The sequence below is a fragment of the Talpa occidentalis genome, unplaced genomic scaffold (assembly GCF_014898055.3).
Source record: "Talpa occidentalis isolate TD23 unplaced genomic scaffold, MPIMG_talOcc4v2.1 talOcc4.10, whole genome shotgun sequence".
NCBI classification, from domain to species: domain Eukaryota; kingdom Metazoa; phylum Chordata; class Mammalia; order Eulipotyphla; family Talpidae; genus Talpa; species Talpa occidentalis.
Window position 1 is genome coordinate 97,715,493 of NW_023600993.1, and position 22,748 is coordinate 97,738,240.

Below are 22,748 nucleotides of genomic sequence, written 5' to 3' on the forward strand. Positions count from 1 at the left end.
GAAATTACTAGCGCTACAGGGCAAGCAGAGCTCCAGGTCTCCAAGCGGGCTCCCTTTGCCTTTGTTCTGAGATCACTAGCTACAGAAGGCGCTTTGCTGCCTGAGGATTCATATTCTATGCATTAGCTGTCTTCACTGCTGAAGGTAAGCTGGAGGTCAGGACGATACCATGGAAAATGTTCTTCGCTTAATAACTCCTAAGCGAAAGTGCACTGGTGAAAAGATGATCTACAGAATTTGACATGAAGATCATTCTTCAAGACCCGAGTCACTATCAGGGGCTCTGGATTTAAGACCAGAAGAGTCAGTCTTGCCCCAAACCGTGGGAAGCTGCTCTAACTAATTTTGAAATCATCTTCAGCTGAAATACCCACCACACACCTGGGGTCTTTCAGAGAAATATCCTTCAGGCATCAGCGTAGGGAAAAGTTCTGCTTCATTTAATCAACTGAAATGTTTTTTTTATTTTTTAGAAAACATGAGTTTTTTTTTTTTAAGGAACTATGTTTCTCTTTTTGTTTGGACTGCTAGGAAGCTCAGGACCAAATGGAAACCCAACCTTGCTAACTCTGAAGGCTGGAATGGGACATGATCCTGTACACAAACTTCCCCCCAGAACTTTCCTATTCTACCTTCAGTTTATACTTTATTTTCATTGCATTTCAAGATCTTTCCAACCTTTTGCAATTTCTCTCTGGAAGAAGGGGCATGAAACCAATCAATCAAAAGATCTGGTCCCAAAAGAACATAAGAGTATAAACAAACCATTCACAGAAACCCTGTAATCTGCACCCAGATGTTCCCACAAACCTCATGGAATAAATGCTATTCCTGTTGCTCTCTGCAACATCAGGAGAGGTCCCTCAAACCCCAATTCACATCATTGACTTTCTCAGGGCAAGCCATGAACCTAAGAGATGACTCAGTGATGACGGTCTGGTCTTTCCTTTCTGCCTACTCAACTGCATGGCTCTCCCCCTCCACTGCACCGTTCAAACATATTCCATACTCTCGTGATCAACTGCAGGGATTCTTCCTAACAACTGAGGTTCCAGAACAGTTCAGGTTGACATAACCAGAGAAGAAAGACTTTCAAGGTTCATTCCTGACTTACTTCTTGCTTTAAGCAAAGGACTAAGCATCCCCACGGGCAGCACAGACTCACACCTTACTCAAGGTTTTGGTTGAAATTAGCCTGTCACAAGTCAGGCACTGTTCAAAAATTACACCCTGAAGTTACTTACAAAGCTTTATGACCACCTTTAATTTGTCCTTAAGCAGTATTTCTCCCAGGCCCTCAATTAATTCTTCATTATCTTTCTCGGGCATGTCGGAAGCCCTTCAACACCCACTTGCCAACCCAACTGAAAAATGTGCTGACTGCTATGTCAATGGGAAGGACCCATCAAATCATTCACAAGTTCCTTCTGGAGAGTTTGCCAACATGCCACGGCCGTGGCAGGGTGGAGGGCAGAGCCCGTGCTGCTTCAGTCTAGAACAATAGCTTTGACTCAGACAGCAATTCTAAACTCAGAAGAGGCTTTTCACTGTCAAATATTTTTGATAGCCACAACTGGCAGTGTGCAGGGTCAAGGATGCCCTCTAATCACAGGACAAAGAACTTCTCAGCACAAAACGTCAGAGCCAGGACTGAGAAGCCCTGGACTCAGTTCAGTTAAACGCAAATATGGTGGGACAGCAGACAACAGCCCTTTAATTTCTAGTTCCACAGAAAGCACTCAGCATCATTCCGGTACTACCTGCCCCAAATGCCCTTGGATTCTAGTAATAAAATGGGCTTTAAGATGCCTAACAGCATGGAGGGAGGAAAGACAGGCATCAAGGCCTGCAAACTAAACACCTCTAGGAATATACGTCTTGTCAAATGTCTAAATGTTGACAAACACTTTAGGTGCAAGAAGTGAGCACGCTGGGAAAGAATTTTAGTCTGCTTGGGCTAAAAATGCCTGGACCGCTAAAATCACCTGCTGTTTTTTCTAAGAGACTTATTTTTCTGAGCTCAAGGTCAACCAACCACATTGGGTCCCCTAGCAGATAAAGGCAGGCAAGGCCCAGGTGAAGTTCTGGTCATGCTCAGTAACTAGAGCGAGGTACCTGGAGGCAATCAAAGCATGGCTGAGCCCCCCTCCATGATGTATAAGGGTCTGATAATACTACTGCTAATATGACCACAAAGTGGAATTCTCAACCAAATCAAGAAACTGGAAACTGGTGCAGTCACTTACCATCCTGTTTGGGAGATGGTTCTTTGGGTTCCTTCTTATTTTTTCGACCCTCCCTCCCAGAATGGTCTTCTCCTAAATCTATGACAAGTTCGCTCTCTGAATCGGAGTCCAGGCCCAAATGTACTGTTGGGGAATCCGTCTCATCTTTTCCCTTCAGTTTATCCTTTGTGGGATGAGGTGAGGGTTTCGCTTTTTCTGGAAAGTCTTTCTCAGGCTGGGGGCTGGCCTTTTCCTTGACTGAGCCCGGCTCTGCTTTCTCGCTGGTTGGTGATGTGCTTTTCAGCTCCTCTTTAGTATCCACTGGGTTTGACAGTTTGGGCTTTTTTTTGACAGCAGATGGCTCTTTGTCCATCCGACTACCCTCTTTGTCTTCTGTATCTTCTGGCTCATTCTTGGACTTCTGCTCATCATCACTGATATACTCACTATCGCTACTATCTGACTTCTCGGAATCTTCCGAATCGCTGTGCTCTACGGCCGTATAAACATCTTCTGAGATTTCATTTATGCCTAAATTCAAAGAGAAAACCCAGCATGTGGCGTAGTCACAAAATAAAGAGCAGGACCAAAAACGCAAACATTTTCCACGCCAAACGCTGGAATAAAAAACATTTCAAATTGCATCACATAGGCCTGGTGGGGTTAGTAGTGAACTAAATTGCAACTGACTACAGCTGACAAGTGCAACTTGTGGTTGGAGGTTTCAGTTATTAACATTCAAAGATGACATGGGACCTAGCAACATAAATTTTAAATCTACATGGCGCCAAGTCTCTGTAACATGGATAACTAATCAGAATAGAGGGGTTGGGAGGGGTGAAAGGGACACCAGGCATGAGCTGCTGAAACTGCTCCATCTAACAGATTAGAAAATAGAGACCCAGAGAAATCACTTGACCTCAGATACAAAGAAAACCAAGACAGAGGCAAAGGCAGAATCCCAGACTCCTACTTGCCACCAACACTCAACCCACGCAACCCCAAAGCATTTAAGTCCTTTGCGCTCTGTGTCTAGGGCTCAAAGAAATAAGTCAAAGCTTTAAAGCAAAGGCTGCAGACTCACAGCCCACAAGTCACATCTGACCAGCAGAAACACTATGTTTGGGAAGCCATGATTTGGCTCATTTTATTGTTATTTGTTTTTTTTTTAATTTAGAACGTGATGCCCATTTCACAAATCAGGAAATTTTCCATGGAAATCAAGATGGTGGGTTTGTGTACAATGATCAGAAGATCCGGCCACTCTGGGTCACAGACCTACAAGGCGATGCTGGCCTGGAAGCCACCAGCCCTTTCAAGTGGGGCAGTACCATCTCCAGGTGACTGGTGCCTGGATATCCTCTCTTGCTCTCTGCCCTGTTGCGGTCAACTGTCATAGGATTTGCCTTGTTCTTCCATTTACAAAGGGGTCAAGAGTAAAGTCTCCTATTTCCACATCTCTATCAAAGGGGAAAAAGACAAAATAGCATGTCTCGCTCTCGTTCTCTCTCTCTCTCTCTCACACACACACACACACACACACACACACACACACAAATGTGGGCAAAAGCAGATTCCTAACAACTGTTCTATTTAACCCATTTATGTTTCCTGCTTGTGCCACGAGCATCATGGGGGTAAGTAATCCTATATCCTAAAATCCTGTAATGAGGAAAACCCACTCAGTTCTTGGCACAGTCTTCATTGTCACCAAGAGCTGGGTCATTCTGACCCAGATGCACGGACATGAAACTGACCCAAGGGCAAGAACCATGTGCCACTCGGGCACTGGACACCAGCACCAGCCCTCCAGCTGGGCTCAATCAAAAACAGGAGAATTCAAAACACAAAAACCCAGATCTAGCATCATCCCTGGGGCCTGGGCTTGAGCATGCCAGCGAATGCCTGCACACAAAAGGACAACAGGACCACTCACCACCAGGAAGGGCTTGGGTCCTGACTGCAGCCAGGAGGATGGGAGTTCAAATCCAGCTTTTATGAGCTGTGTGACCCTGAACAAGAGACCTACTTCTCTGAGCCTTAGTTTCTCCATCTGCAAAATGGGACTGTTAACAGTATTGACCTTGCAGGCCAATCTACGCACAGTATTTAAACAGTGCAGAATACATACAGAATACTTGAGGAGTAGTATTAAAATTCTAGTTGACAATAATAATAAATCAACGAGGTCAAGCAGCTGCATGGAAGGACCCAAGAGAGATTTAAATGCTCTCAAAACGCCATTCATGGCACCCAATGTCCACCAACACACAGCCCCACAAGGAATGCACTTCTCTGGACAGCCCCAGACAACCCTTAACTATAGTGTTTTTCTCTCCTACAGATCCAGAGCACCCACTGACATGTGAAACCTGACCTTGGGGATGCTCTCCCAAGGTCTCCCAAAGTCTACTCATTGACTCCTGGCTTTATTTACTTATTCAACAAATACTCCAAAGCATCTACTATGCGCACAAGACCTTGGAGAAGGCAAATCCTTACAAGGCAACCTCCCTGCCCTCAAGGAGCTTCCAATCTAGGTTGGCAGGGATACCCCCTCACCAAGGGACCACTGATGCTTTGGGGCAGTAAAGTATCAAAGAAGGCAGGCAGGCAGATGGGATGGGCAGTCAAGAGGAGACTTCCTGGAGAAGGTGACACCCAAGCTCAGCCTTTGGGACAGGATTCAGGTAGGCAGGGTGAAGGCAGGCAGCATGGGGGAAAAGAAGGGAGGCAACAGGTAAAGAAGCAGGATGAGTTTGCCAGGAGGTGAGCAGCCCAGTCTGGAGGGGAAGGGGTATGTGCAGGACACACTGGGTCCTGGTGCTGAAACACAGACTTGTTCTGAGAGGAAGCACAGAGGCAAACTCAGGAGGATCTTTCTGCTTCCAAACTTTCTCTGCAGACTGCTGCAACCAAAGAATAAACTGAGGAATCCAAAGAGCCCTTCTGAACAATTAACTGGCAAATCAGAAACATTTTGCCACGAGTGGAAATACCCTTTAGTTGAACCAATAATTCAAGGTTAAAGCAGCTGCCGAAAGCAGACAGGACAGGATCCACCTCTGGTTTCATCTAGGTGGTATCCCTAACAAGTGATAATGATGACGATGATGCAAGCTGACCAGAAGACATACCTAATTGTGCTTTGCAACTCTCTATCGTCTTGTCAAGGTTTAGTTGGAACCTGCTGCGAATCTGCCGCTTGGGAGAGATGAGAGGAACAGGGGCCGACTGCTGCTGGACAGACTCACTTAGCTCCTTCAAATCCATCTCGGCCTTGCTTCGATCTGGAAGACATCATCACACCACGTGAGACCAGGCGCTGGAGGAATGAATCAACCACACGCATACTTCCTCCTTGCCACGTTTTACAGTGGGGAGTTGGGGGAGCTGGGGCTAGAGGGAGAGGTATAGAGAGACGTAAAAGTTGTTTGTCATTTTTCCCAACAATACCATCTGCCTGGGAAAGAACAACCCGCGGAGGTTCATTCAGGAGCAGGTTCCTTCAGCCCACCCAACAACTATCTGGGGTGCTTTCACTCTTTAAAATATATAATCCCAGGGCCTCCCTGGTGGCACAAGGGGGTAAAACACAACCTATGAAGCTGTCCGCAGCCTAAAAGTCCGATCCCCGCCAGGAAGCTACCCACATGGCGCAGCAGACCTCTCCTGACTCGCCCGCTGCTCCCCTCAGCAGTGTATTTCAGTAGATCCACCTGTTCTACTCCCCACTCTGTCTTTGGTGAATCCTCTCACCCCTGCACCTCTGGCCTGTACCCCAGTTCTTGTATGCATAAATCAATCGTTAAAAATAAATAAATAATAAAATATACAATCCAGACTGACGGCTGTCTGTGGGACTCAGCATCAGTAGGGTCCCTTCAAGGTCAAAAGCAATAATTTCAAGTTGTCACCAGCAGATCAAGTAAAAAGTCTGGGTCTCTCAGAGAACACACTGGTAATGGGGAGCCCCAGCTCCTCAGTTACCATGGACCCTTCATTTTTCCTTTTTTAGTTGACCTAGTCCAGAGCACAAATTAGAAACAGAGGGAAGGTAGAGGCTCCGCAGACCTTGCAGTCAGTCTGCTGGGCTGTCCCCCTTGGCTCACAGAGCACTTCGGAGGAAAGGTGGAGAGACTGGACCTGGATTGAAGTCTGCCTCCTACAAGTATCCTCGCTCAGCTCATCCCTAATCCCACGTAAAGGCCTATGAACCCACTTAGGCCCAGAGGTCCTGTCCCCTCATGCCCCACTTTTGCCCCAGGGTCAGGTCTTTATAAGTCCGACTACACCAGATGCCAAGCGGTCTATGGGCTTGCATTTCTCGTATTCCTCCCCCACCCTCACTGGCCCCTCTAGTACCCCCAAGACATTAAAAATGAGACAACATCAAGGTAGCTGCAAAGGCCCAGAAAGTAATGAGATTTTGCAGGCAGAAGCATGATCGTTCACCTGCCTGTCACTCTCTGGCATCCCCTCCAAACACCCAAAACAGAAAACGTGGGCATCTTTCCCCAAGCCCCACCATATCCCTTGTCCCACACCAATCCCAGAAAATAAAGGTCAGAAAATAGGTGGCATCTGTCCAGGAGAAAAGGCCACTCAGCTCATTCCCACCAGCTGTGGGCCTGCTCCCCGACTTCCTGCACCTCCCGACACCTCCACCCCGTCCACCAGACCATAGAGCTGGTACAGGCTGGTGGCTGCCGGCGAGGGTCCTGGGAGCCTTCACTCTCCCACCACCTTTGGGTTTTGCTCTCCGACACCCTCACCCAGGAAGGGCACGTCCTCTTAGGCTGCAAGCCCAGAGATATGCTCCTTCAAGGTGATATGAGGGCCTGAAGGCCCCACCAGCAACTCACAGGCAACATGACTTTACCACCCTAACAACATCCCCACCAATCTAAGACTGGGAAGGATCTTTGCCCTAAAAACACATTCAGGGTCAGTCCCCAAGGGAGAGCCCCCCTGAGATACCGTCACTCAAGAAAGGCTCTAAAAACATCTGTGCATTTGCGTGTGTTTTTGTGCATGTTAGTATGCATGTGTGTTTGTACTGTGGTCATACTTGTGCACCTTTGTGTGTCTGCATGCACAGGTGGATCATGAACATATTTGTGCACTGCATGTTTGTACGTGTGTGCATGGTGAGTATACATGTGCTTGTGTGTACATGATCGTCTTGTGCACTGCATGCTTGTGCATGTGATTCTAGGGGTGTTCATGCATGTGCAGATGCAGAGAGGCCATCGGGCTCACAGAGAAAACAGAGAACGTGCAGCCACTTGTGATAGAAGAATTTCCATCTCGTTTCCCAGAGAAATACACACACAAGGAAAATCTAAAGTGAAATAATAAAATGCAAAGGCAGGGGAGGAAGGACAGGGAAGCAGAAAGATCCAGGGAAAGAACACACATTGGCTTTAAGTTTTAAGGACCCCGGGAGTCGGACTGCACACATGACCACTATGGGGAAGGATGTGAAGTCTCTCGAAATTCCTGCTTTTAGAAATGAGGGGGCAGGGTGGATTTCCAGAGAGAAAAGACAATTATTAAGCATTAAGTTAGAAAAACAAGTATCTCACAGAAGTACTTTCCGTGAGAGACGTGGGAAGGGGGTGCTCCCCAAGTAATGTGCTCATTGGTGCCCCATTGTGGCTAACACGCTACACGGCAATTACGGAAAACACAACCCACTGTGCCTGGGTCATCAAGGGTTTTTTTCTGTCAAGGCCGAACAGTAAATGAGGTTCTTACAGGCCCCACAACCTCTGGTGCAAAAATGGCCATCAATGTTTAAGTGGTTGTGTCCCAATAAAACTTTATTTACAAAAAATGGGTGGGGGCAGGGGAACAGCCCTGGAACACAGGCCGTAAAATTCTTGTTTCCCTGTACTGCTCATCAATCAGCAACAGCGAACCTTGACTCCATACTGTTATCTCCTTTAGAGCTTTAAAAAATCCTTTTTACTTAACACCTTCTCACACCTCCCTAGATTCTGAATTATCTGGCCTGGGGGAGGATAAGGTCTGAGCATTGGCCTTTTCTCAAGTTTCCCAGGTGATTTCCATCAGCAGCCAAGGCTGAAAACCCCATGTGAGTAAAGAAAATTCTCGATTCCCCTTACCCCTTGTGTATCTGTGTTAACAGCAATGCTCTTGCAAATCTTAGGATTCATGACCAGAGACCTCACCAAATGTGTGTGTGTGTGTGTGTGTGTGTGTGTCTGTATAAGAAAGAACGAGAACAGTAATCTTTCAACTTCAGCTTAAAAAGACTAAACTCTGGCATATTCATAATCAAAAGGAATGAAAAGTAGGTAAAGCACCTCATTTTACAAAATCACGTTCCCCTGGTTACGAAGCCACCGTAGTGTTGATTCAAACAATTACCCAGCAAAAGCCAGGGCTGGGATCAGGTCCCTGGGCGCCAGGCTCAGGAGCGGTAGCCAGATGTAATTATCTTTCTCCAACTTTGGGCCGTGCTGTGCCTTCCTCTCCTCCGCAGGCAGAAAGAAGAGCTGTTTCTCATTTAGCTCATAGTAGCTTATCAGCACTTCTTCTACCCCTGCCCTTCTATATCAGGAATATCTTCAGAATCCACCCTTGCTGCCAACATTTTGAACTTTTCAGCTGATACGAAGACAGCTTAGGCTATAAATGGAAAGCAGGGATAAAAAATATCCTTGCTTGAAAAAGAGGCACGATCTTACATTTCTGGAGGGAGCTCACATCAGAATCACCCCTTTAGGGGGCAATTGGCAGCATCTCCCAAAATGTCAAGCGCACGTGGCCTCTGACCCCGCAACTCCACTTCTAGGAATTTAGCCTACGGATACGTCCCATCTGGGCAAAAGGATCTTTGCAGCAGCTGCTTCAATAGCAAAAAAATGGAAAACAAACCAGAGTCAATAAATAAGGAGCCTGAATGAGCAAGTTGGAGTTCACCTTGAAATGGGATAAAATACAAGTGTGAACTGAAGCTGCAGCAGAGCTTATGAGCCGATGAGGAACAGGAAGCGAGGTCAGCAGAGCGTGCAGGTGCGGGGAAAGGCATAGACACGGCTGTGAGTGCCCTGAGGTCCTCAGCACGGGCACCCCACCCCTTACCCGGGTGAGAAGTGTCTCTGCTGTGAGATGAAGGGGTTGGGGCTACCCAGGCCTTGTGTGGTAATAAGCAGCAACCCTGGTCTCTCCCCACCAGATGCCAATAGCAACTGCATCCCAGTTATGGCAACAATGTCTCCCAGCATTGCCAAATGTCCCCTGGGGGACAAAACCGCCCAGGTGGAGAAACTGTGTCTCTCTAGAAGATTCTCCAAGGAGACTAACAGGCCACAGAGGTCACCTGTGGGGGAGGGACACAGAGCAGGAGACCAGAGACTGTGAACAGGGTGTCTTTTCACTTAAATTTCTTTCCGTACTTTTAAATCTGTTACCATGTGCATTATTTACTTACAAAAACAGAATAAACTTTTAAAAAGAAAAATATAAGAAATTTCAGTTTAAAAAAACAAAACAGGTCTCCTTTGTTGGTAAGCGGTGGGCCAAGTGTGAGAAATGGACTTCCAGAGCCACAGGATGGCGGCACCTGCCAGGGAAGTGTTTGTTCTGACACTGACCCAGTCAGGGGCTCTCTTATCAATCAAAGTCAAGCAGAGATCATCACCTCATTCCGTGTAAAAGAGGAAAAAATGAAGACAACATCTGAGAAAGCAGGATCCCTGGCTCTCAAAGGCTGCCTGATGGACTCGGTGCCTCTTTATGAAAAGGGGCCCCACCAGTGACAGTGGCACCCCAGCTGGGAGGCTCCAGCCTGACAACCCTCCCCCCATCATCTTCCACAGAGCACCAAGACATTTTTGTCATGAACACGACTAGCTGTGTTTTGCTTGACCCAAAGCAAACCCTCTATGAGAGGAGAGAAGATTACCAGAAAGAATCAGGTCTTCCTCCTCTTCCCTAGTCTCACATTCTCCTCCTTTATGATTTATTTATAATCACATGGAGTCACAGGAGGGGGCTGGAACAACCCACCAGGAATCGGCTCCTTCGTTTAGAGAGAAAGAAGCCCAAGACACCCAATGCGGGGCCCGGGCGACAGCAAGCAGGGAGAGAACCAGTCTCTGCATAGACCAGCCCCTCTGTCCAGCACAATTCATAGTCATCCAGGTAATAAGCAACTGGTGACCCGGTTTTTGTATTTTTATTGCATTTGTTTGGCCAAAGTAGAGTTTTCTTTTTTTTTTTTTTTTTTTTTTTAAGATTTATTTATTTATATGTACAAGACCTGGGGTATAGGCCAGAGGTTCAGGGGTGAGAGGATTCACCAGAGACAGAATGGGAAACAGAACAGGCAGACTGACTGAGATACACTGCTGAGGGGAGCAGCGGGCAAGACAGGAAAGGTCTGCTGTGCCATGTGGGTATCTCCCTGGCCGGGGCTCAAACTCATGCTGCAGTGGCTGCAGATAGCTTCATAGTGCTGAGACTTAGCCCCTTGTACCACCAGGGAGACCCTGAGTTTTTGTTTTTAATGAAATTTACTGTTCATATTTACAATCTAGAAGAGTTCCCATAAAATCTGATTTCTATTTTTCTTGGAAATTCAGACAACTGGCAAGACAGTTGAAATGGTGGGGCTTCCTTCAGAAAAGCACCTTCATCTTCTATGATCTCCCATTCCAAATCTTGACCTTGCCTCTGACTCTTATGGCTGGGGTAACTGACCCAACAGCCCAGGGCTCACAAAAGTCAAAACACCACCCAAATTGTGTCTGGGTTAAGAGCCAGCTACACAGCAGACAGGCCTCAAGTCTAAAGGCCAAATTTGACCGGAGCTATCCTGGAGAGCTAGCTGCTTTTCAGTGCCTCAGTGTCCTCTTCTGTGAAATGAGGCTGGTCCCTACCTTAGAGGCTGTTGTATTCTTTTAATGGCTTTAATTTACAGAGTAAAACTCAGGGACATACAGTGCTGCCACACCCACAGACAGGAGGCAGAATTCCATCTCCAGAAGAATCCCTGTGAGAGCTGCAGCCAAACCCTCTGTTAACCCTAACATGGATATTTTCTAGCTCTATATAATTTTGCCTTTTCCAGGTTTTTTTTTTTTTTTTTTTTAAGATTTATGTATTTACTTATACAAGCACTGGGTACAGTCAGAAGCGCGGGAGGGTGACAGGATTCGCCAGAGCCAGAGCGGGGAACAGAGCAGGCAGACCAACAAATACACTGCTGAGGGGAGCAGCGGGCGTGGCAGGAGAGGTCTGCCGCGCCATGTGAGACCCTCGCCCAGCGGCCAGGGATCGAACCAGCGCTGCAGAGGCTGCGGGCAGCTTTGCAGCCCAGGGCTTAACTGCTGCACCACCAGGGGAGGCCCTCATTACTTTTAATGATAGCTTTGTCAGAGGTAGCAATATCATCGTCTGTTGTGTCCGTTCCTGTTGATTCATTAGAGATGAAAGACATAATCAAGCCCCTAAAAAGCATCTGCCCCGACCCCGGACCACCACGGAGAATTATTCAGCACTTCCCTCCATTCTCCGCCTTTCCCTTCCCATCCACAGCACCTTCACTTGTGCCCATCTGACCCTCTTCCCTTCACATCACTGAAATCCCAGCCCATTAAACATTCTCATTTCGGTGCTTTCCTTCCCGCAGGCAGGGGCCGGGGGCTGTGCCCACCCACCGTGACACCCAACAGGAAATGGCCTTGCACTCCCAAGAGGGGTCAAGTGGAGCTGACCGCCCCATGACACAAGGCCCACCCAGCCTAGGGAGGGAGCCGGTCCTGGCGCTCATGACCGGCAGAGGGGAACCAGCCGTGAGAATGCCTCAAGCAAGGTTTCTTGGGGGTGGGAGGCGGGTGTGAGAAAGGAAGCCAGGCTGTTGCAGAAAATGAATGTTCCCGGGCAGCAAAGAGGTCCTCTTTCGTTCAGTGAGGAATTCTCACCAGCCGAGCTGACCTGGAACCGCTCAGCTCCCATCCTGTCACCAGGTGATCCTGGCCACAGAGTCTCCTCTCCCCAGGGCTCAGTTTCTCCACCTGAAAATGGCCCTGCAGGGCAAGATGAGCCAGAGGGCACTGGCCACTGAGGCTGCAATTCATGCGGGGGCTACACTCCATACAGGCGGCCCCTCCCTCCTGAGGCCATCTATACCTGAGGCCACTGGCACCACACACTCACCTGGTGCTGCTTTCTGCTTGTCCTCTGCTCCTTTCCAGCCTCCTCTGCTCACTTCTCTTCCCCAAAGTCTACACGATTAAGCACCCAAGACCCTCTTGTTTCCTTGGGTTCTAGATCAGGGTCTCCTGGCCTCAGCACTATGGCCATTAGGGCCAGTCCTGTGCAGAGCAGGGTGGTCGGCATTTCTGGCCTCCAGCCACTAGGTGGCAATAGCACCTCCCGTCTCTGCCTCCTCACCCTGTGAGAACCAGGGTCCTAACCCAATCCCACGCATAAATCAGGAATTGTAACTCCTGCCCTGGCCTCAGGGCACCCTTGCTCCAATCACACTCTCGACCTCTCCACCTGGAAGTCTAGCAGGCATCTAAAACTGAACTCTTGGTTTCCTGTTTCTCCTGCCACGACTGAAGCTATTAGCACAGTTATTAGCATAACGCAGTAACTCCTGGGTGTGCAGGCCAGCTCTGTGCATTACAGGGTGTTTGGCAGCATCCAGGGAGTCTACCCACCTGTGACAGTTGCTAACCCCCACCCTGCAGTCGTGACAAACCAAAATCTCCTCCCTCCAGATCCTACCATGTATCCAACGGGGAGGGAGGACGTGCCCTTGGTTGAGAATGGTGGACACGGGAGTCTCAATACAACACCCAGAGCTGTCCTTTAAACGTACCAATTCAGCCACAGTGCTTCCCTGCTCAAACCCCTCCACAGCAGGCACACAAGGTCCCTTGTCCTCTGACCTCTCCCCAACCTCCCTCCCCACAAGCCACCCCCCCTGGGCCTCCCAGCCACTCCTGTGACACACCCAGGTCATCCTTACCCCAGGGTTTGTAAATTCCTTGTTCCTTCTACAAACTTCTTCCTCCAGATACAGGGATGGCTGGTTTTTCTTGTTGTGCAAATCAGTATTTAAGTCACCTCCTCAAAAAGTTCCTTCCAACCCACCACCAGAGACCACTGACCTTGCCCGCCCACTGCACACCCCCATTCTACCCGGCTCTCTCCTTATCATATGAACATATTTTACCTCCTTGAATGGCATGAACTGTCTTGTTCATGTGCCTGGAGTACTGTAGCTCCCTCTCTAGAACCTAGACTCCACTGCAGCAGGGTCTTATTCACCACTCTCTGCCCCAAGCCTAACACAATAAATAGCACACAATAGCAGCTCAATAAAAACCAGGAGTCATGATGGAATCAATCAGTAAAATAAATTTCACACTTACGTATTTAGCATTGCTGGTGCCAATTTTTGCTAAAGACTTTGGCCTAAGGTAGTGCTTTTAGAACTGAAACCCAATTGGCCAAAAAAAATAAATTTTAAAAAAATCTACCAAGTCAGAGGATAAAGGCCAGCATTTTAAATAATCATATGCAGGGCCTCCCTAGTGGCCTAGGGGTTGAGTCCCAGTGCTATCACTACTGCTGCCTGAGTTCAATCCCTGGCCTGGGAGCTGACCCACATATGGCACAGCAGACCTCTCCTGTCTCGCCCGCTGCTCCCCTCAGCAGTGTATTTCAGTACATCTGCCTGTTCTGTTCCCCACTCTGTCTCTGGTGAGTCCCCTCACATTCTCTGCACTATACGTCTGGCCTACACCCAGTTCTTCTATGCAAATAAATCTTTAAAAAAGTAAATAAATAGGGCCTCCCCGGTGGCGCAGCGGTTGAGCGCTGGGTTGCAAAGCTGCCCGCAGCCTCTGCGGCGCCGGTTCAATCCCCGGCTGCTCCCTGGCCACCGGAGGAGGGTCCCACGTGGCGCGCAGACCTCTCCTGCCGCCCGCTGCTCCCCTCAGCAGTGTACTTCCATCCTTCTGCCTGCTCTGCTCCCCGCTCTGGCTCTGGTGAATTCTCTCACCCTCCCGCGCTTCTGACCCAGTGCATGTATAAACAAAAACAAACAAACAAATAAATAAATAAAACATGCCTCTATTAAAAAAAAAAAAAGATTCAAAGTAACTTAAAAAAAAAAGTAAATAAATAAAAAATCATAAGATAGTTAAGGCAACTCTGTACCAGATTATACTGCACTTAGGGAAGATGAAGATTTGAAACTATCGAGTTTGTGCTTTAAATATACATAGATCCACAAATTTGAGAACTGGGCGACTGTGTGTGTCAAGGGCAAATTTACTGTAAACACTGGTTTAAGGTACTTGATCATAAAACAACTCAGCACATCAACCAGTCCCAGGAAATCCCCTCCTTGTCATTTTATTTGACCTCTCTTCATCCCCATCTATGGCACCTTTTAAATGATTTACATATGCTCAGAGTTCAAGAACCACACACAACTTGCAAAAGAGCCGCCATAGAATAAGCCATCCCAAAACCCAAACTGACCCAGGTTAAGGTTCAGGATGCTTCCGGTGGTGGGAGTCTTGTCTGTCTTGGTGGCGATAGGCGTGGACGCTTGAGGAGAGAAGGGTTTTGGGCTGCCGGATGAGCTCCCTGCTTGTCCTGTCTTCGTGGAAGCTGGTGAAGCTGGAAAAGTTTGGTCATTGTTAAAAGGCAGATTTACTAACCACTAGACAAAGAAAACTCTTGGTGTAGGTAGATGGCGAGAGGAGACATTGCATTTGATTTCCACCAGGCCCCAGAGCACCACAGATGGGAGAGCGAAGGACTTTAACCCAATGTCAAGCCGTTAGAGCCACAGAGGAAGCAGGCCCCCCAGATATTGTGTTAAACACAAAGCTCTAAGACAAATCGGCTAAGCTGCCACTGAAATTGTTTTGGCCCATTCAGGGGTGTAAATCTCAAAATAAATAGCGATTAAACCAACACCCACCCCAGTCCAGATGCAGGGACGGGAGCTAGGCTTACAAATGGTGTGCTGTCCGTTTGTGGGAGACACAGGGCCGGCTCCCACAGCCGTCGCACCTGCCGGAGGCCAACCTGACCTCTGGGGAGAGCGCGGGCTTCCCTTTCAAAGGTTTTGCCGAATGAAGCCAAATGTGGCCCCAGATGGAGGCGGGAGACGTTGGTATATTATCTCCCTCCTTACTTATGAGTTTCAACTTTCATGGAGCACGAAGTGGCGGGGCTATGCCTGAGGCTTTCAAAAGTATCTTAAAACTATCAACATCCTGCACCTCCGAATTTCGTCCACTGGAGAAGGGAGAACAGAAACCAGGCCCTTTATCTTAACAAAATGAAGGCCTCAGATGGGACAATGAGAGCCCCACACCCCCTTCAGACTCTGCCCTTTGCCCACATGCTCCACATCACTACCATGTGAAGGCCACCCGCACGTGCACCAGACTTCAGCTGTGGAGCCACCTGTTCCCCCAGATAAAGCTGTGACAGCCAAAGGGTTAGGAATCCAGACACCCCTGGGGATTCCAGAAGTGCTTGGATAGTTTCAGAGGCACTTGCCTCAATTTCGTCATCCGCCATGGCGATATTTAGAGTGAGGATTCACTGGGTTAAACCTGCATCCAGCTCAGCCCGTCAAGATACATGTACTATCCTCACCTCCAGTGCCAGGATCTGTGAACGCTATTTGTAACATAATAGAGTGGGAAGACTCTAAACCTAACACGGGTCTAAGACAGGGGTCAGGTGTCAGGATTCAAATCTGAGCACTGTGACGGATTTGCTGTGTGACCTTGGGCAAGTTACCTGACATCTCTGAACCTCCTTTCTAAGCAATAGCCAAAAGAGATACTAATAATATGATACAAAGGGGTTGATGAAAGTACCTCTCTCATCAAATAGTAAGAAACAAATTAATTAATCAACCATCTGAACAATGCCTGGCATCTATGAAGTACATTATTGCCTGCTATTGGTGTAATGTTATTTGTTATTTCCCATTAACCTCTGTGGCTTTGGTTTTGTTCTTTTTTTTTTTTTTTTAAATAGAGGCATGTTTTATTTATTTATTTGTTTGTTTGTTTGTTTTGTTTATACATGCACTGGGTACAGTCAGAAGCGCAGGAGGGTGAGAGAATTCACCAGAGCCAGAGCGGGGAGCAGAGCAGGCAGAAGAACCGAAGTACACTGCTGAGGGGAGCAGCGGGCGGCAGGAGAGGTCTGCGTGCCATGTGGGACCCTCCTCCGGTGGCAGGGGAACAGCCGGGGATCGAACCGGCGCCGCAGAGGCCGCGGGCAGCCTAGCAACTCAGCGCTCAACCGCTGCGTGTGGCTTTGGTTTTGATCATCTGAACCAGTGGTGCTTTCAGCCAGGAGTGAGTTTGCCCTCCAGGGTGCATGGGGCAATGTCTGCGGACATTTGGGAGTCTCACTGGGGAAGGGGTGCCACTGGCATCCAGTGGGTAGAGACCAGGGGTCCTGTCAAACATCCTACAGTACACAGCACAGCCCCGTACAACACAGAATTATCTCTGGCCCCAAGAGTCAACAGAGCTGAGATTGATAAATCCACTTAACAGGGAAGTAGCAAGCATGGGTCTGGGAATGGAGGTGGAGCTCAGATCAGCTCGTCCATGCAAATGGATTTTTCTTTAAGATTTATTTTTATTTATTTATGCATTCAAGAGCTGGGAGGTAGGCCAGAGGTATGGGGTGGGGAGATGATTCACCAGAGACAGAGTGGGGAGCAGAGCAGGCAGATCTACTGAAATACACTGCTGAGGGGAGCAGTGGGCGAGACAGGAGAGGTCTGCTGCACCATGTGGGTCAGCTCCCTGGCTGGGGATTGAATTCAGCGCTGCAGTGGCTGGCAATAGGTTGACAGTACTAAGACTTCAACCCCTGTGCCACCAGGGAGGCCCCATGTGAATGGATTCTTAGCAAGTGTTCAATAAACATCAGAAACCATTTCCAGAATTAAGTTTTTTAAAATACTGTCTTAAATCATAGACATGAAGAATCCTTTGTTAACAGAACTTAAGCATACATATTAAGGTTTAAGAAACAAGCTACAATAAATTTTCAAGTTAGCACTTGGGTGGGGCGAGAGTAAGGGTGGCTTCCCGGGGGTGCCGTGTCTGTTCTCCCCCTCCAGCAAAGAAAGGGCAGGGGCCACCCCTCCTGCAAGGCTTTGTTCATGCCAGCAGGAAGGGAGGGGGGCCACATGCCCCACCTTCCAATCTGTGTGAGGCCTGTCCCGACATCAACCTCCCACATCAGTTAACAGGCAACTCACAGAAAAATACAAAAGATCAAGAGACATCTGAGGAGCGATCACTAAGCTCAACATAAATCATGCAAAATAGGTGAAAAGTAGAAACAGTACATCTCTCCAGCCTCAGTGCTTTACACCTGCAAGGTATATTTGTTTCAAAAACAGCACCTTGTGTTGAGCGTAAAAAAGGCAGCTCATAAAAAAATCATTTAGGATTTTTAGGGGATACTGACCATTATCCAAAATCTAAATGTGTACAACACATGAACCCCAAAGTACCACTGCTAGGAAGTCACCCCACAGGTGTCTATGCAAAATATATTATGATGTGCAGGTAAAGTGGACAAGAAGTTTGATGGTTTATAGGAATCTGCTTGAAATTAGCTAAGTACACGAAGGTACAAATACTATGCAACCCCTAGAATGACTGATACCGACCTGTGTCCTCAAAAAACGGTGGGTGGAAGAGAAAGGAAAAACCAAGTGTGTATAAAGGCCCCCTATGTATAAATGCTTTTTAAAGCTAACCCACACCACTACATAAGTGGATACATATCAGTATTTTTAGAAGCACATTCCATAAACTATTACTAGTAGTGGTAAAGTTTAGAGAAAATATGGAACTGAGAATATGGGGGTAAAAGATCTTTTCCTATATTTTTAATACCTTGCTATACTGTTTTCACATTGCTGCAGTTTGGGTTTGAATTTTTACCATGTGCCTGTAGTACTTTCATCAGTACAAAAAGTCAATTAGAGGTATTTTGATTATGGGCCATATTTTACTCTTTATAAAAATACTTTTAACCATACTTTTGTTGGGAGGAAAATATTTTAAGGTCAGCACAAAAATTTATTTGTTGACACAGAAAAATGTAAGGAATTCTGTGACTGTATGACTATTACACGTTCTTAAAAGCTTTTATTCTGGCTTCCCCTGTGGCCATCAAGGGTTCATGTGAAATAGCAGGCAGGTCAAAATGCCTATGGCTTGAGGCTCCTGAGAGAGTGAGCAGGGACATAAAATTTACATTAAGATGACAAATCAGAGCTATTTACAATAGCCAAGATATAGAGACAGAAGAGTGGATCCAGAAGATGGGGTATATATACACAATGGAATACTACTCAGCGATCAAAAAGATCATGCCATTTGAGGCAACCTGGATGGAACTGGATGGGATTATCCTAATTGAAATGAGCCAGAACGCGAAAGATAAACATCAGATCATTTCACTTATATGTGGAATATTGAGAAACCAAACAAAGGACCAAAGACCAACTTTAAAACCAACCCTTGAAAGCAGACCACAGACCCTGGTGGAGTCCACTGTGGTGGACTATGAGTGACCTGGTGGTGGGAGCACTGTGGTGACCACACCTGAGGGGAGAAATTCTTTATTATGTAACTAATGATCAAAGATGTAAAATAACAATAGTTCAATAATTTTAAAAAAAAGGAAAAAAAGAAGACAAACCAATGTATCCATTTAAAACATTCACATTCACTTTCCTTAATAAAACCAGGTTTCTTCAAGAAATGTTTCCCCAAGTTCATTCATATGCCCCCATTTCTTGTCATTTTCATGTACTGTCTATACATCACTGACAATGAGAACTGTAGATACTTAGAAAAATGTCAACTGCTGCAGAATTGAAAGTTTAGATGACCCCATTCCGCCACAAAAAAGTACTCTATCCATGTAATTCTACACATTTAAGAACCTGAACACCCAATTCTTAACAGTTGTTACCTCTTGGGGTGGGATTACATCTTATTTATCTGTAATATTAAAATCCAAATGCTCAGGAAGATACAGAATTAAATGTTAATAGTGAAAAGCTTCAAAGATCAAGGTAAAGCAATCAGAATTTTGGTCTCAGTAGTAAACTTCCAAAGTATGGTCCATTCAATTGATGGTTCTCAGTATGGAGGGGTGATAACAAACCCCAGGGGGTCCTGGGGTATCTGGAGACATTTCTGGCTGCATCACTGGGCAGGGCTATGTCCTGGCATCTCATGGTGGGGACCACAAATGCTGTGACAGGAAACAGGACAGCCTCACGACCCAGGATTATCAGGCCAAAAATGTCAACAGTACCTAGATTGAGAAACCCCACTTTAAATCACTCCACGGACATTTTCAAAAGCAAAAGGACATTTGGAAATGCTCATTTCAATTATGCTTTGAAACAGATGCCAATTCTTTTATAAAGCCATAAATCTTGCTCAAAGGAAGAACTAATTGCCTTTGAAGTCACAAATAATTGAATCAGACTTTAGACTTTGATGTACAGCTCAGGAGTGTGGGCTAAAACACATCATTTATTCTCTACATTTACAAAATACTAGCCTGGGCTAAATGCTATTCTGACTACATGAAACATGAGTTTCAGAATTAAAATGGAAAAAAGGTCCCTTCCCTCCCACACACCCCAGAGCTCTGGGTGGGGTGGGGGTGGAGGAGTTAATGATTCATGCTACATTTTCTCTACTTCTAAAACCTTGGAAACAACCTATGGGTTCAAAGGGCTGCATCTTGCAGAGGAGCGACCAGCAAAACCACTGCACTGAAGGGGAAAGGATTCAGAACACAGGTAAAGCCAAAAATGTCCACACCAGACACTGCCAACAGGCCATCCAGGAACCGAATCGTTCACACCTACACTTGAAGCAGTATGCAGATTTCCTTTTTTTTTTTTTTAATTTGACTCATTAAGTAAAAGAGTAGTTCACATTTGGAAAACACATTTGAGACTTCTCAACAATCTGAAATCTGGCAACACTGAGCCCACATGCCCACTGAGAAGCAGCAGGAGCAAAAGGCAAAGGACCCTCCCTAGCTGAGCACATCACAGAAGGATCTGGAAGCAACAGGCACACAAGTGGCCACACTCCTGCTTCACTCACCACATCCCTGCTGCTTTCCAGCCTCACCTACTTCCTTATCCACCTGATCCCTGGAAGCATTTGAATTTTCAACTTAACAGTGTGACTTATAAGCCAACCTAGAGAAAATTCTGGAAACAAAGCCTAAAGGCTGACCATGAGAGGGGGGATAATCTGATTTCAGTTCTTAAAATTAGTAATTGTTCTATGATGGGTATGTATTAAGTTTATATATTTTTTTAAAGGGGGGAGGGGTAGACAACTGTCTTCCCTTCTGGCTCATTTGTAACCCAGAAGGGGCTAGAAGACGAAAGCACCATCAGTTCAGGATGGGGTAAAAGCCGGGACCCACAGACTCCTGCCCTAAACATATAAATCCTGACAACTCAGGATCCCAAAAGCAAATATTGGCAAAGGTATCAAATTGGCCAGGAGGTCTAAATAAAGGGGAGTAGGAAAATCACCAAGAATATGAACAACTCCGGTGCAGGTCCCCAGGACAGCGTGGGTGAAAGGTGGGGGCAAGCCAAGAGCTCCTGGGCAAGCTGAGTCCAGGCCCAAGGATTATGGTGGCAGGATTCTCAGCTCCTCATCTCCCAAACAAACAGGGGCAGGTTTCTAAGCTCTCATGGAAGTTTTACTTGTCGGCTTATTTCCATTGGTAGCTTTATGCCGCTGGTTACAAAATTCCCATTGCTGAAACTGTGTTTTTGCTATTATCCTATGACAATTATTTCTTTACTCAATTTTGGGTAAATCAGTCTCAGACACTCCCCCCCAGTGGTAGGGGCACTGCCATAGATATCCCACTTCCTCTTCCATTAAATGCTGTGATCATTGCTAACAGCAGAGGGCAGTGAGGTGCAGGGAAAAGCAGCCAGGCTGGATTCAGGAAGAGGGTGTGGGAACCCCAGCACTTCCCTGCACCATCCACCAGCACCTCCACTTACCTTCTGTGGAATGGGAAGACTGACTCAGCTTCCTCTAACTTCCTCAATGTAGACAGGGGTGGGTAAGTCGACCTATGGGTCAAATCTGGTACACCCCCTGTTCTTGTATAACCCACAAGCTAAGAAGGGTACTGACCATTTTCAGATTATTTAAAAAAAAAAAAAAAAAAGGATTAACAATTCACAGAACATACAAATTATATGTCATTCAAATTCCAGGGATCCCAGCCACATATTACATATGGCTGTTCTAGCAAAACACATGAATTTAGTAATGACAAGAAGTGGACAGTTTCATTATTGGGACCGAGACCCACGAAACCTTAGACATTATTTCACTGTTGCAAGACAAAAGGCCAACTTGCAAGATGGAAAGCAATTCTGAGTATCACCTGTTCCTTCTCTACTGTCCACTGTCTGAATTAGGATTAGCAAAATGACCTAAGCACGTGCTGGCAAAGAGATTCTACTAAGGCGGGCTAGTCTACCCACTCACCACCTAACAGTCACTTCTCACTCCCATGATGAGAAATTTTATCAGGCATTCTCATGTCATTTCAAACTCCATACCTCATGTGGAAGAGAGAAGCAGCTCTTAATTAAACACATGGTATGTGTTATATTACTCTACAACCATTTCCTGAAATGTGGGGCAGAAAAAAACAATGGTGGTTCACAAGCCATGTGCTAACTGCATGTCTAGTAGCACAAACTACAAGCAGGCCTCCCTGGTCGCCTAGGGGTTAAGTCTCAGCCCTATCACCTGAGTTCAACAGCCTCAATTTGATCCCTAGCCAGGGAGCTGACCCACATGGCACAGCAGACCTCTCCTGTCTCTCCTGTCTCACCTGCTTCTCCTCTCAGCAGAATGAAATATACTGATCTGCCTGTTCTGCTCCCCACTGTGTCTCTGGTGGATTTTTTCACCCCTTGCATCTCTGGCCTACACCCCAGTTCTTCTATGCAAAAATAAATAAATAAAATCTTTAAAAAAAAAAAAAAAACTACAAGCAATTTAAGCGCAGGCACTTCAGTTTCTATGACCCACTTCAGTTTCTATGACCCATGAGGGTCACTTTCCTCACGCTCAGCCAGCATCCCTCCTTCGACTCGCCCTCTCTGATTCACACAGGCAATCTGCTTATAGCAAGAACCAGAAGAAACACTATGAAGTCCAATATTTGTGATGTTTAATATTTCAAGCACTGTCCTGAAATATTCTGGCCTTTGCCAGAACCTAGCAGGTCGGTCCTAATACTAAGGTCATGTTACAGATGAGGAAACTAAAGTCCAAGAGGTTAAGGTTAAGCACCAGGCCTAAAGCCACAGGTATGAGCCAGCCTCCTCCTTCTTAGCCATTCTACCTCTACCAAGTCCAAAACTGCAACAGAACTGTTAAA

General features: G+C 46.6%; 1 protein-coding gene across 19 annotated transcripts in view; it reads right to left on the reverse strand.

Annotated features, from left to right (window-relative positions):
- Positions 1–22,748, reverse strand: part of ZMYND8 (zinc finger MYND-type containing 8) — a 109,939-nt gene that overhangs the window by 16,326 nt on the left and 70,865 nt on the right. For all 19 annotated transcript variants that reach the window (XM_054698079.1, XM_054698069.1, XM_054698062.1 and 16 more), the window contains 3 exons: positions 14,760–14,900; positions 5,363–5,515; positions 2,247–2,756 (listed from right to left, as the gene is read on the reverse strand). In XM_054698079.1, the coding sequence (XP_054554054.1) occupies positions 2,247–2,756; positions 5,363–5,515; positions 14,760–14,900 (804 nt within the window). The remainder of the gene's footprint in view (positions 1–2,246; positions 2,757–5,362; positions 5,516–14,759; positions 14,901–22,748) is intronic.